Raw genomic sequence first — 14,669 nt, forward strand, 5'->3', positions numbered from 1 at the left:
TATTCCTCATGGAAATATATGAATAAACTGACAACTCCAGTTTATGGGACTGCTGGAAAAAGCCGAGCACATCGCTTGGCTATGTCAGTGAACAGAGGGGAGGTCAACCGTACACCCCTCCACTCCATTCGAGACTGCACGTTCCCAGGCTCTGTTCTCGGGATTGCTGGGATCCCAATGATCAGCAAGTTATCCCAGATCCTGAGGGAGTACCCCTTTAATACTGAATGCTAGAGTTCAGTGGATCGATTCACAGGACTGGGGTCCATCGGCAAGGTCAGTAGTGTCTGGACTGGAGGTTCACATATCTCTTACCTTCGCTCCAATGAAAGGATACGCCTGGGATCCCGGAAGTTAAGAGACTTGTGAACCTCCCATCCAGCCATAGACTCCTGTCCCGGTCAATGGACCAGAGTCCCTTTATTGATCTGTCCAACTTTACTGGATGTCTTCAAAAATTATTTGAAGTCCACACCTCGACTGGTTGGAACTTGAAGGAACCTTCTTTTGATGTTATGGCTGATCAGTGAGGATTAAGAAACGAAATAGATTGTGGTTCTGTTGATCCTGTAAATATAAACTACGGGTCCGAGTTCTACCTCTTATTCACACCATGTTTCCATATACAAATTTGCCTCTAACAATATTTTTTTCTCTGTCCTAGGGGTAGATAATGGAGAGGACATTCCCCGGGACTTGCTGGTGGGAATCTATCAGAGGATCCAAGGCCGAGAGCTGAGAACAAACGACGATCATGTATCTCAGGTGCAAGCGGTGGAAAGGATGATTGTTGGAAAGAAGCCGGTGAGGAACATGTTACCCCAACACCAGATTTTCCTACATCATTACTATTACATTGTGGTTGCTCTTCATTTTATAACTTTCCTCCTCTCGCCCTCACAGGTACTTTCTCTTCCACATCGGCGTCTTGTTTGCTGCTGTCAACTCTACGAGGTCCCAGATCCAAATCGTCCACAGAGGATGGGTCTGCACCAGAGGGAGGTCTTCCTCTTCAATGATCTTCTGGTGGTACGCAACAAGCTTGTTGGGTGGGTGAAGTCGAGGACATACGGTGTGAAGGCATCAGAGTCCAATGTGTCTTTTTTTTTCTCATGCTGTGCAGGTAACAAAGATCTTCCAGAAGAAGAAAATCTTAGTGACCTACAGCTTCCGGCAGTCCTTTCCTTTGGTGGACATGCAGATGCAGCTCTTCCAGAATTCCTGTGAGTAACGATTAACGCATGGGGATTGTCTGGCAGGTAAATTATTCTTACACAAGCCTTAGAATGGGTCACAATATTAAAAGACGCAATCTTCACCTCGCTGATCCCATTCTGATGCAGCCCAGTTTCCTACTGGTTTCTTTTCTGCTGACTGTAGCTGTTCACGTCCCTTATTTTGGCCGTAAAAGAAGTTAAAAGTGGCAGTAGTTTAATGGACTGTCTAGACCAGCCAACCACACTAACCTGCACACAGAGCTATCATTAATACAGTCATTAGGTGACCATAGGACGTTACCGGCAGTCTGATACTAAGACGTCCAATACCGGCCTACTGACTACCTAGTCTACCAGCAGAATACATGGCTTCATAGGTATAAGTTTTGAAAGAAGACACAAATCTAACAAGTTCAACCTATAACCTAATGGGTTAATCCAGAAGAAGCAAAAACCCCAAGTGGCAGATGCTAATTGTCCCATATTCGGGGAAAAATTCCTTCCCGGCTCCCATACGGCAATCAGACTAGTTCCTTGGATTAACGTCACATCACGGAATTTAGTACCCATAACCTGTAGTATTTTATTTATCAAGTAAAGGCATCCAGGGGGCTGGAAATTTTGATTCCATAATGTCACTGCTCGTACAGTAAATAATCCATAGGTTCACTGCTCGTACAGTAAAGAATCCATAGTCTCACTGCTCATACAGTAGAGGATCCATGGTCTCACTGGTCGTGCAGTAGAGGATCCATGGTCTCACTGCTCGTACAGTAAAGAATCCATCGTCTCACTGCTCATACAGTAGAGGATCCATGGTCTCACTGGTCGTACAGTAGAGGATCCATGGTCTCGCTGCTCGTGCAGTAGAGGATCCATGGTCTGACTGCTCGTGCAGTAGGGGATCCATGGTCTCACTGCTCGTGCAGTAGAGGATCCATGGTCTGACTGCTCGTGCAGTAGAGGATCCATGGTCTGACTGCTCGTGCAGTAGAGGATCCATGGTCTGACTGCTCGTGCAGTAGAGGATCCATGGTCTCACTGCTCGTGCAGTAGAGGATCCATGGTCTCACTGCTCGTGCAGTAGAGGATCCATGGTCTCACTGCTCGTGCAGTAGAGGATCCATGGTCTGACTGCTCGTGCAGTAGAGGATCCATGGTCTGACTGCTCGTGCAGTAGAGGATCCATGGTCTGACTGCTCGTGCAGTAGAGGATCCATGGTCTGACTGCTCGTGCAGTAGAGGATCCATGGTCTGACTGCTCGTGCAGTAGAGGATCCATGGTCTGACTGCTCGTGCAGTAGAGGATCCATGGTCTGACTGCTCGTGCAGTAGAGGATCCATGGTCTGACTGCTCGTGCAGTAGAGGATCCATGGTCTGACTGCTCGTGCAGTAGAGGATCCATGGTCTGACTGCTCGTGCAGTAGAGGATCCATGGTCTGACTGCTCGTGCAGTAGAGGATCCATGGTCTGACTGCTCGTGCAGTAGAGGATCCATGGTCTGACTGCTCGTGCAGTAGAGGATCCATGGTCTGACTGCTCGTGCAGTAGAGGATCCATGGTCTGACTGCTCGTGCAGTAGAGGATCCATGGTCTGACTGCTCGTGCAGTAGAGGATCCATGGTCTGACTGCTCGTGCAGTAGAGGATCCATGGTCTGACTGCTCGTGCAGTAGAGGATCCATGGTCTGACTGCTCGTGCAGTAGAGGATCCATGGTCTGACTGCTCGTGCAGTAGAGGATCCATGGTCTGACTGCTCGTGCAGTAGAGGATCCATGGTCTGACTGCTTGTGCAGTAGAGGATCCATGGTCTGACTGCTCGTGCAGTAGAGGATCCATGGTCTGACTGCTCGTGCAGTAGAGGATCCATGGTCTGACTGCTCGTGCAGTAGAGGATCCATGGTCTGACTGCTCGTGCAGTAGAGGATCCATGGTCTGACTGCTCGTGCAGTAGAGGATCCATGGTCTGACTGCTCGTGCAGTAGAGGATCCATGGTCTGACTGCTCGTGCAGTAGAGGATCCATGGTCTGACTGCTCGTGCAGTAGAGGATCCATGGTCTGACTGCTCGTGCAGTAGAGGATCCATGGTCTGACTGCTCGTGCAGTAGAGGATCCATGGTCTGACTGCTCGTGCAGTAGAGGATCCATGGTCTGACTGCTCGTGCAGTAGAGGATCCATGGTCTGACTGCTCGTGCAGTAGAGGATCCATGGTCTGACTGCTCGTGCAGTAGAGGATCCATGGTCTGACTGCTCGTGCAGTAGAGGATCCATGGTCTGACTGCTCGTGCAGTAGAGGATCCATGGTCTGACTGCTCGTGCAGTAGAGGATCCATGGTCTGACTGCTCGTGCAGTAGAGGATCCATGGTCTGACTGCTCGTGCAGTAGGGGATCCATGGTCTGACTGCTCGTGCAGTAGGGGATCCATGGTCTGACTGCTCGTGCAGTAGGGGATCCATGGTCTGACTGCTCGTGCAGTAGAGGATCCATGGTCTGACTGCTCGTGCAGTAGGGGATCCATGGTCTGACTGCTCGTGCAGTAGGGGATCCATGGTCTGACTGCTCGTGCAGTAGAGGATCCATGGTCTCACTGCTCGTGCAGTAGAGGATCCATGGTCTGACTGCTCGTGCAGTAGAGGATCCATGGTCTGACTGCTCGTGCAGTAGAGGATCCATGGTCTCACTGCTCGTGCAGTAGAGGATCCATGGTCTCACTGCTCGTGCAGTAGAGGATCCATGGGCTCTGCCCTTCTAGTCCGGCTCTGCCCTTCTAGTCCGGCTCTGCCCTTCTAGTCCGGCTCTGCCCTTCTAGTCCGGCTCTGCCCTTCTAGTCCGGCTCTGCCCTTCTAGTCCGGCTCTGCCCTTCTAGTCCGGCTCTGCCCTTCTAGTCCGGCTCTGCCCTTCTAGTCCGGCTCTGCCCTTCTAGTCCGGCTCTGCCCTTCTAGTCCGGCTCTGTCCTTCTAGTCCAGCTCTGTCCTTCTAGTCCAGCTCTGTCCTTCTAGTCCAGCTCTGTCCTTCTAGTCCAGCTCTGTCCTTCTAGTCCAGCTCTGTCCTTCTAGTCCAGCTCTGTCCTTCTAGTCCAGCTCTGTCCTTTTTGCATTTTATTCTAAAATGTAAAAAAAATAATATTGAAACAAACTTCTTAGAGGACATTTCCGTACATGGAGCTGAGCGATTTTCTTTTAAGATCACTTGCAATATGCTCATAATGTACAGAGATCCAGCTAGTGACAGCTGTAGCCTCCATAGTGTGTGTGTTACATGGGTAAATATGATATGCAGTATGTGTCCAGTCTCGGAGCGATGGCTGCTCTCACTTGTCAGTCCGCTGTGCCCAGGGCTGCTGTCGTAACCCGCCATGTATTCCCGGCAACAGATTACCAGAATGGCATCAAACTGCTCTCTGCTGTCCCTGGTGGTGAGAGGAAAGTACTGATAATCTTCAATGCTCCAAGTCTTCAGGACCGGTTGAGGTTCACCAGCGACCTACGAGAGTCTATTGCAGAAGTCCAGGAGATGGAGAAATACAGAGTGGAATGTAAGTGTGCTGTTGCCTGAGCATGCTGGGAGTTGTAGTTTCAAAGCAGCTGTTGCTGACCCTGGACTGTTTTATCACACATGCCGAGCCCATGTTGTTTTTTCCCCCCCATTTTAGCTGAGCTAGAGAAGCAGAAGGGGGTGATGCGTCCCAACACTTCCCCCGGGCCTGGGATAAAAGAAGCCGTCAATGGGACTCTGGGCCGTCCAAGTCTGGATGACACATATGCACTAGGGGAAGGACTGAAGAGAAGTGCTCTTAGCAGCTCCTTAAGAGATCTCTCTGACGTTGGTAAGTATTGTTTTAAGGAGAGACGTCTGCATCCATGCCATCACTCATAAACGCCCCCAGTGTACATGCAGACACACCTTAGGGAGCAGACATTATTATTATTATTATTATTATTATTATAGTGCCATTTATTCCATGGTGCTTTACATGTGAAAAAGGAGTATACATAGCAAAAACAGAGGAGGTCGTGCAGTAATGTGGTGGAGCGGTGGTTTCTGCAGGTTGTAGGCTTGTCGGAAGAGGTGGGTGTTCAGGTTTCTTTTAAAGGTTTCCACAGTAGGCGAGAGTCTGATGTGTTGGGGTAGAGCGTTCCAGAGTAGGGGGGAAGCTCGGGAGAAATCTTGTATGCGATTGTGGGAGGAGGAGATAAGAGGGGAGTAGAGAAGGAGATCTTGTGAGGATCGGAGATTGCGTGCAGGTATGTACCGGGAGACTAGGTCACAGATGTATGGAGGAGACAGGTTGTGGATGGCTTTGTATGCCGTGGTTAGGGTTTTGAACTTGAGTTTCTTGAGACATCAGTCGTGGCCATAGAGGAGGCAAAGGAGGACAAATCTGGTACCTCTGCACTATGGTTGTATTGGTGACCCTTCATTAACTTGGGCCCCCACCGATGCTCCAAAACTGGAGGCCCATTTCACTCAAGTCTCACATCAGGCAACACCAAAATGGCAATTAAGCTGTGTAAACATTTATGTAGGGGCCTAAATCATACTAGGCAAGTATAGCTTAACTTAGTATTTAATTAAGAATCAACTTTTATTTCATATACAAATGAGGGCACTTCGGTGCACCCTCGGCATGGCCTATTCCTCTGCGCACCCTCGGCGCGGCCCACGCCTCTGCGCACCCTCGGCGCGGCCCACGCCTCTGCGCACCCTCGGCGTGGCCTCTGCAAATCTTCATGTCCTCCTATCTGCATAGTAAAGCCTGTACCTTGCATTGATTGGCTTATTTCTAATGCCCAGTGCGAATGCTGTGTCTCTTGCCTGCAATCATCCAGTATCGGTGCGCAGACAGGAGACAGTTTGCCCTGTGTAAAGTAATTGCCATTTTGGGGGTGACAGACTCCTTTTAAAGTTCCATTTTTTACAGAATATCAGGGCACTGAAGAAAGCCATAGTTTATGGATCTCTACTCAGCTTGTTTTCATAGGATGTGAAAAATGGATAAAGTCCATCAGGTTGTGTTAGTCTCTGTAATTAGACTAGACATGTTGTACATTAAATATGCATTTCCTCTGATCAGTCCTCGTCTTATTAACTTGACTCCAAAGATTATATTATTCCTTTTGCTTGTCAGAGTGTTTGATACAATCTGTTGGTTCAGCCGGCTATCTGCCAACTTTATAATGAGCCAGACCCAAGCCACTTAAAATGCCAAAGTTAATGGGCACAAAGCCTTGGTGATGAATATTATCAAGCAGAAACTTAAAGTGCAACTAATCTTGTGTTTTAATTTAGTTATTGATCAGCCTCTGCAAAGTTATGTATTTTTGTAATCTACTCCTTCTCTTGCAAATACAATGCTGAAAGTGCTGATTTACCTGCCTAGTTCATGCTCCTTTAGAAGCCACTTTGAACTGTTGCTCAAGCAAGAATCCAAACTCAAACACTATTTACTAACACTCTCCCTGCCTGAGGGTGGGGAAGGGGATCAGAGACGCTCACATGGGGAGAGCGGTTGTAAAGTTCTGCTGTTCAAAGCAGCTTCTAAAGAGCATGAACTAGGCAGGTAAATCAGCACTTTCAGCAAAGATTTACAGCTCTGCAAAAGCAAAGCAATAATTAAAAAGTAAAAAAACTTACTCTAGTAATCCAATAGTGATCCTTATGGTTTAATCTCCTTTTATGTTGGCGGGTTCTTATCTGACCACAACAACTTTCTGAAGTTTTTATACTATCTAAGTAGTTAATACCACTCAGACGTGAGACACATCAGATTTTTCCTCCGAGATAAAACAAATTTGCAAGCTCTGCAGAACTATTTTTTTTTTCCAGCTCTGGCAGTATTAATCTTCCCTTGCAAGCGCCTAATATCGGGAGGGGGTGTGCACGTGGTTGACAGTACTTTTGTATGTGATAAACGATCCCTGCGCTCCCTATCCTAATGCTGCTGCTCTGGGATGGTGAACTGCACATTGATTTCTATGTAAATCAGAGACTTGCTGCCACCTTGTGGAGAAGTGCTGGCATGACAGGTCCTAGACTAGGCACAGAAGGTGCAGGTTGTGTGGGCAGACGTGCAGCGAGGGAACTCTCAGTACCCAACAGATTGCAACCTCTCGGGATACAAAGCAGTCCTGTACCCCGGCAGCACACACAATGGCCTTTTATTCTCTGCATATTCTATTTTCTTACGGTTTTCTACATTTGTCTATTTCCACCTGTTTTCTCACTCCCATTCGCATGCCCTCTGCACTCTTATTTCTGTGGTGTACAGCCAGTCCCTTGTTCTCCCTTTTGGCCTTTCCTTCTCTCTCACCCATTTATCCATTCTCCTTTTCTTTCTCCTGCTCTTTAATGCTTGCTTGTTACTAACTTGATGCTTAGGTAAGAGAGGGAGGCGTAACAGCGCGGGATCTCTGGACAGCACCATCGAAGTAAGTGCTGCGATTTAGTTGCATGTGATGTGTGTGTATCCATGTGTAACCCCCCTGGCCAGCTGCTTCAGAGTGTTGTGGGGGTAAAGGGATAGCTCCTCTGTAGCGCCTCTATGTGCTTGGGGTTGGGGGTTGCATGCAGGTGACGCAGGCATTGCAGCTGTAGTCATACATGTCTTTTCTTCTCTTCCCAGGGATCTATCATTAGCAGCCCTCGCCCCCACCAGAGGCTTCCTGCTCCACCGCCACCTCCTCCTGAAGAGTACAAGGCTCCAAGACCGGTGTCCAATTCTTCCTCTTTTCTGGGTTCTTTGTTTGGAAGCAAAAGAGGGAAGGGTCCCTTCCAGAACCTGCCCCCAACCTCATTGCCACCTCACCCTCATACTCCTCCAGGACTTGATGGACAGTCGAAAATTCAGGCTCTGCATGCTCAGTACTGCCACAATCAAGGGGTGCTTGCTCAACCCCCACCACCCTATCACTCTCAGCCACCGTCTTCTGCGCCGCCGCAGCAGCCACACCAGCCTCCCCCTCCACAGTCTCATCGTTACCATGTGCCGCCATCGCCGGCTCAGTTTACATTGCAGCGCCCTGGTCAACAGAAGAGACCTCCTGTAGGCGCCCCACCCATGACACCCAGTTCTCCGCACCCCCAGTATACCTTGCATGGCCGACACCCTTCAAACCAGCCGCAGTCTCCGTTACCCATGTACGGATCTGTGCCCCAACATCCCATGACGCACACGTATCCCCAGCACATGCACCAGACTCAGCACTCCATGCAGAAGCAACCGCCGAAGCACTTTGTATTTACCCACCACCCTTCTCAAATGCCTCCGCAGCCGCAACGCCCCCAGCAGTCCCAGTATACCCCCACCCCGTACACCCAGCAGCACAACCAGTCTCCCTGCTCGCCTATATCTCCCATCCCGCCACATCCATCCTATCCGCCTCTCCCTCCTCCATCTCCGCATACACCGCACACTCCCCTCACACCACACTCCCCTCTGCCGCCAACATCCCCCCTACCCCAGCATGCCTCCCATCATCCTATGGGAACGAATACATCCCAGGGGAACCCCAAACAAAAACCAGGTAACAGAATCAGCACGGTGGTGTAAAAGCAAGGACCAGAGGCGAAGGAATAAGCATGCACATGGGGAAATGGATGAAGGCTCCTGGCTGTTCTACCCCGGCTCCGACAGCACTTACTGGGAGGGACGGAGCCACGGCCAGTGATGGATTTATTCACTGGGACTATAAGTGAAGAAGAGACTATATCTGTCCTAATATATGCATCACCCTCGCATTCCCTTCCCTGCTCTGACGTCCTATTTTTTGGAGGTGTGGGGGGTTCTTACAAGGCTCCAGAGCCTGGAAGGACAGGTAATAGTGACAGGTAATAATGCAGAATCATTGTGTGGTCTTGTTTGCGAATGGATGGATGACGAAAGCGCGCTTGTGTATTTAGAAGTTACAATGGGTTGAAGTCGACCCGGCTGCTAGTGCTGTAGGGGCCCGTGAATATGAGGGCGAGGTGGGCAAGCATGGGCACTAAAAAAAAAAATCACTCCAGGTCTGCCACCTTCTCCCAACCCGGAGCCATCCATGCATCGTGTCAAAGGGTTTGTTCTGAATGGGCTCTTATTAAACACCCCTTGTATATGTGCAGTTCAGGGTATATACCACTAAATGACGCAGGGAATGGACCCCATTAAACAGCATTAACAAAAAAAGTGTATATAGCAAAAAAAAAAACTAATGTTCTGGGCATGTCCCATGTTATTTCTGCACAATCATTGAGCAGCGACTGCTTTCATAAGAAAACTATATACAGAGTTCTATGTATAGAGATTAAAGATGTCTATATTAATATATATATAATTATATATAGTGTAAAATCCTTTGTACGAGGTAGGATGTCTGCTTCACCTGTAACATTTCTACCATCTTCTACGTCAGGCAGATGTATGAGATTGAATAGAAGCTGCAGAGACAGGAAAAAAAAAAGGTTGGACGCACCGGATCATGCGTTATCCCAGCAGCCGTCAGGTAAACCAGCTTTCACTTTAAAGAGGACCCATCATATATACACAGCGGAGGAAGCTAAAGGGGCTAGATGGACTTTAATAAATTTAAAAAAAAGACTACGCTTTCTAAAAGAGCGCCACACCTGCCTTACAGGTCACGTGAGGTATTGCAGCTCGGCCCTATTAACTTCAGTGCAATATCAAAGACCGGTTTGGGGAACCATAAGTGGTCAGAAGCAGTGATGGGTGAAGCATGGGGGAATCATCTTAATGCCCTTTTTTTTTTTTTTTTTTTTACACGGCATTTGTAGCTGGAGCTAGTTTTTAAAATCTCAAGGTCCGTAGCGATCTCTTAAAAGTGGCGCACCCCTGGCAAGGTGGTCGGACGTCTCTATACAAGCAGCCGTGGTCATGAAGATTTAATCTGCTATATTATGCACTCAAAGGAAAAAAAAAAATGTAAATCCTCTTTTAAAAGGCCAGAGAGCTTCTTTAGCAGAACCATTATTCACACTGTCCACTCCCCAATGGCAGAATAGCTTCTTCCACTGCGGATATATGACCGGAAATCATGAAATCTTCCATTCGTTCTAGAACAAGCAGGGTATATTCTCCATTGCCGGTCTATATGCGTGGCATGTATAGCTTTGCACTGAGTCTTTAGATAAGGAATGCACAATTAGGATTAGGGGTCCTGCACATCTACGCAATTGTGATCAGGAGAATCTCTATATGGGATCACTGACTTATATTAGACCTCGAAATAAGGGATCGCCAAAAAAATGCAACAACCAGCACCTTGTACCTAATGTTTTGGGTTTTTTTTGGTTTTTTTTCATTATTCTTTTTTGTTAGGAGTACATGTACACCAAGATGCATTAAAAAACGGGAATCTGTCAGCAGGTATTTATGTAATCTGAGAGCTGCATGATTTTGGGGCAGAGACCCTGATTCCAGCAATGTGTCACTTACTGGGCTGCTTGATGTAGTTTTGATAGAATCCCTGTTTTCTTTGCTGTAGATGTAGCAGTTCTCTGAATGCTGAGCCCTGTATATTCCCGCCCACACCTCTGATTGGCAGCTCCCTGTGTATACTGTCAGCAAGCAACCAATCAGCGGTGGGGGGGGGGGGTCTTACACAGATTAGCTGGACCGCCTGGCATGCCACACCTAGTCCGGAAGTGACAATGTCCTTCTGTTAAAACTCTGATTGTATCGAAACTGCAGCAAGCTGCTAAGCAAGTGACACATCCCTGGAATCGGGCTCACTGCCCCTACATCATGTTGCTCTTAGATTAAGTTGCAAAAATCTGCTGACAGATTTCCTATAAGGCAGCAAAGTAAAGGAGACTTAAAAAAAAATGCAGCCATTCTCCAGAACATTGCAACTAAGTGGTGGATGGCATGAGCCCTTTTTCCCCCAAGAGCAGATCTGGGGGGCACCAAGACTACAGGAACAGATGAATTATATTACATACTGACTGAGAATTATCAAAACTGTTGCAAGGCAAAGATTCCAATGCTGTTTTTTTTAATAGACCCTTTGGGGTTTGTATATAGATATACCTTACCTAAAACACAGAAGTGTCTGCAGCCCCGATACCCTAGATCTGCTTTTAGGGGATACAATTGGTAATGTAATCACATCCAAGACTCGCATCAATCCACTTTATAATTGGGATAGAACCTGTTAAAAGGGGTTGTCCCATAGACGGCATTTATTACCCATCGAAAGGATAGGTGATAAATGTATGATCTCTAGGGATCTGACCGCTGGGACCTCCATGAACATTAGAACCGAGGTCCCAAAGTCCCCAGTGTGAATGAAACAATGGGCATGTGCGACCATGGCTCCATTGACTTCTACTTTGGGACCATCATTCATGTAATCGGTAAGACCCCTACCCATCATACATTTGATCGTATTCATTCCAGACGTGCAAATGGGTCTTTAACATAATTAAATGTTTTTTTTAAAAGATCTAATCAAGAGGCTACTTTGCTTTCTCCAGATATTTGCTGCCTCTTAAAACACAACTGTACCCCCTAAAGTCTTACTTTTTAAACTTTCCGAAAAGTTGGGTCTCTTCTTTTGGAGATGCAATTGTGGTGCTTTGTACAAATTTCTGATGTCGGGCAATGTCACAGTGGCTGTAGATCCTCAGGGGCGGGACAAGACAAATTAAGAAACATTCATTGGATGATAGGTGCCAATAAAGTGGTGTAATATGCGCCAAATTCACGAACCTCTTGTGCCATGAATAGTTTATACGTGACGTGGAAAGTGTCTGTGGCCAAAAATGGCGGAAAGTTCTAGTCTGATGTTCTTCAGCCATGAAGGAATAAGTGTCCCCAGCTATGATCATTTTGCTTTGGGCCCTATTGTGATAATGTTGCCCTGCAAAGTTCCAATCCTAAATGTGCCCCTCAATGTGACCAGCCTGCTATCGGCGCTGCTGACAATCACCCAATTGGGTTACCAAAACCATGAACCCGACTGATCCAGGCTGCATGCATACAAACTGTGCGATCCGTATTACATAACCCTATGGCCTCCATGTAATATTTACTGACCTCATTGGAATTGTGATAAAATGCAGATTTTTATAGGGTTTTTTTTTTATTTGAAATGACTAATTCTGTGTTTCCAGCCGCTCCATTATCCATACGATGCCATTTAGAAGCCATGTTGAATAGCAGAAATAGTAATTTCTGTGACCCAGTGAATGCACTTTAAATGAGGTGACGTCCTTGTCATCAGGTTTCCCAATATATTAGGTATTCGGGAATGTCAATGTACTTGTGATTATGCCAGGCTCCTTTATAGATCTACATGTTAGCAGTAGTCCTTAACAAATACTTTCATACATTGGAATCCTCTGCATATTGGAAGCAGAAGAATTAGACAATGTCTTTAAAATCACCAAAAAAAACCTTCCTATTAGACTCCATAATGGTTTCAAAAAGATCTGTTGCTATCATTCTCACAAGTGATCAGCTGCAGTACGTAAAAAAAGACTCGGCAGCAAGTGTTCAGTTTCTCTGCAGCACTCCTAAAGGAGAAACGAAGCATTACACTACTTTCATTTTAAGCAATGGGATGTCTGCGTTATGCATGGACAATGCTGGGTCCTCCAGAGTAAAAGATGCTTTTTATTAGAAGAGGTTACTTAATAGTAAGGGTACTCCCTGTACTAAAGGGGTTTTCTCATTTTAAATAGGGAAAATTGTAGAAAAAAACTTTTTTGAAATCTATTACTTATTAAAAATTATTGTGAAAAAGAGAGGGACTTTTAGCTCTATTGCTTACTACTCGTTACCTAGGTTACCGGCCACCTTTGCATTTTGTCAGCAGTGGCTAGTCTCCAAGGCAAAGGAACACAGCGCCTACAAGCTCTTTGCTATAGAGCTTGTAAGAGCTTCTCTGCATTTGGACGGATCTCAAAATTATGAAATCGGCTAAGAATCATGATCATGAATGACAGCGGCAATCATTTATGATCATGGTTATAACGATGGTATAAGACCATTTGTATTGGACAAATGTAAATTATTGTATTGGTAAGAAAATGTAGTGGTTTTTTTTGGGGGGGTTTAGTAATCATGGATGTCATAGGTTTTACTCAATTACTAGCCAATAATTTACATGTCAGATACAGCTTTAAAATGGTAGCTGCAACATGGAAAAGGTTTTTCTATGGAAATTTTTTACTTTCCATGGATCCCAAAAATGAAAAATATTGGAATGATTTAAATGAAGATGGAAAAAATTTTTTGCATCGATGAACAACCTGAAGTTCAGTCTCCATCAGTCAGACGTGGTGTTGCTAAACCATGCCCGCAACGATGGAGATCTTCCTAAATAATCCATTAAAAAAAAAAAATGGGAGCTCATCACTTAATCACCATAGGACATTGACATTTTAACATTTGACAGAACATATCAACATTTTTCTAAATATCACTGTAATTCTCAGGGTGTCCTGTAGGTGGTGCCTTTATTTTCTCTACTGGAATTAATCCCTCCCCAGAGGTTCTACCATTATGACCAAATTCAATTCCCAAAGCAAATATTAAAATATTTAATGCTTTTTTGGGGGGGTAAGAATACCCTTGAATGATAGTCTTCGAAACCCCATGGACCCAAAGAACCTTTTTTTTTTATTATTTTGGATTTTCTCAGAATGTTGTCACGCTAGCTTGAATGTTTCCGGCATGGGTGTGTGATACTTTGCAGGCAATTTCCATTAGAGATAGGTGAAATAGGTTCCCAGACAGGGCCAGTACACTTTATTATTATTATTTTTTTTTATAATTCCTCTTAATGGCTTCTGTTCCCTTCTGTATGCTCATAGCATGTTTGTGGCGTGCTGCTTGCAAGCACAACACTGCTGTACAGTTCTGGATGTGTGTATAGACTATATATGATAAATATTTCCTATGGAATGGTTATCCAGCCTGTGGCGCGTGGGGTGGGAGGGAGGTCTATAGGGAATTTATGGCTTATTTTATTTTATTATTATTATTTTTTGTGGGACAGGTATCTTGTCCTTATTTTTTGTTGGTTATTTTATTTTAGATCTGTTTTTACACCCACTTTTGGGACTGTTTTATTTTTGTGTCTGGACGTGAATGGGGAGGGGGGGGGGGGTGGACATTCAAAAAAAATAAATCCTATGAAGTATATATGAAATCCAAATGTATATATTGTGTATATTTAATGCTTCAGAAATGGAAAAAAAAGTCTGTTACTGGTGTGTATTTTACTGTGTCCTTCATTTATTTCATATGGTGTCTTATTTATTAAGGTACGTTCTACTTGTCCTGTATTATAATCTTGATGTATAATCGACCTGCCAAATTATCGGACCGAAAAATTGCAATAGACTCAGGATTATGTTTTCAGGTAGGACTTTGTAAAGCCTTTTGGTAATGCCAATGACCTCAATTTTTCATGCATTTCCCCTAATCGGTCCCTATGGAGGCCCAT

The 14,669-nt window shown here is 45.7% G+C and overlaps 1 protein-coding gene across 8 annotated transcripts in view; it reads left to right on the top strand.

Annotated features, from left to right (window-relative positions):
- IQSEC2 (IQ motif and Sec7 domain ArfGEF 2) overlaps window positions 1-13,569 on the top strand; it is a 160,414-nt gene extending 146,845 nt beyond the window's left edge. For 6 of the 8 annotated variants that reach the window (XM_073639957.1, XM_073639958.1, XM_073639960.1 and 3 more), the window contains 7 exons: window positions 665-804; window positions 904-1,029; window positions 1,124-1,223; window positions 4,595-4,756; window positions 4,874-5,047; window positions 7,600-7,649; window positions 7,844-13,569. In XM_073639957.1, the coding sequence (XP_073496058.1) occupies window positions 665-804; window positions 904-1,029; window positions 1,124-1,223; window positions 4,595-4,756; window positions 4,874-5,047; window positions 7,600-7,649; window positions 7,844-8,770 (1,679 nt within the window). In that variant the 3' untranslated portion in view covers window positions 8,771-13,569. Of the gene's footprint in view, window positions 1-664; window positions 1,030-1,123; window positions 1,224-4,594; window positions 4,757-4,873; window positions 5,048-7,599; window positions 7,650-7,843 lie in introns of all 8 variants that reach the window. The other 2 variants (XM_073639956.1, XM_073639964.1) reach the window with 2 other exon arrangements.
- The last annotated feature ends 1,100 nt before the right edge of the window (window positions 13,570-14,669 follow it).

This window comes from Phyllobates terribilis, unplaced genomic scaffold (genome assembly GCF_046119375.1).
Source record: "Phyllobates terribilis strain yellow unplaced genomic scaffold, ASM4611937v1 Scaffold_7__3_contigs__length_470593459, whole genome shotgun sequence".
NCBI lineage: Eukaryota > Metazoa > Chordata > Amphibia > Anura > Dendrobatidae > Phyllobates > Phyllobates terribilis.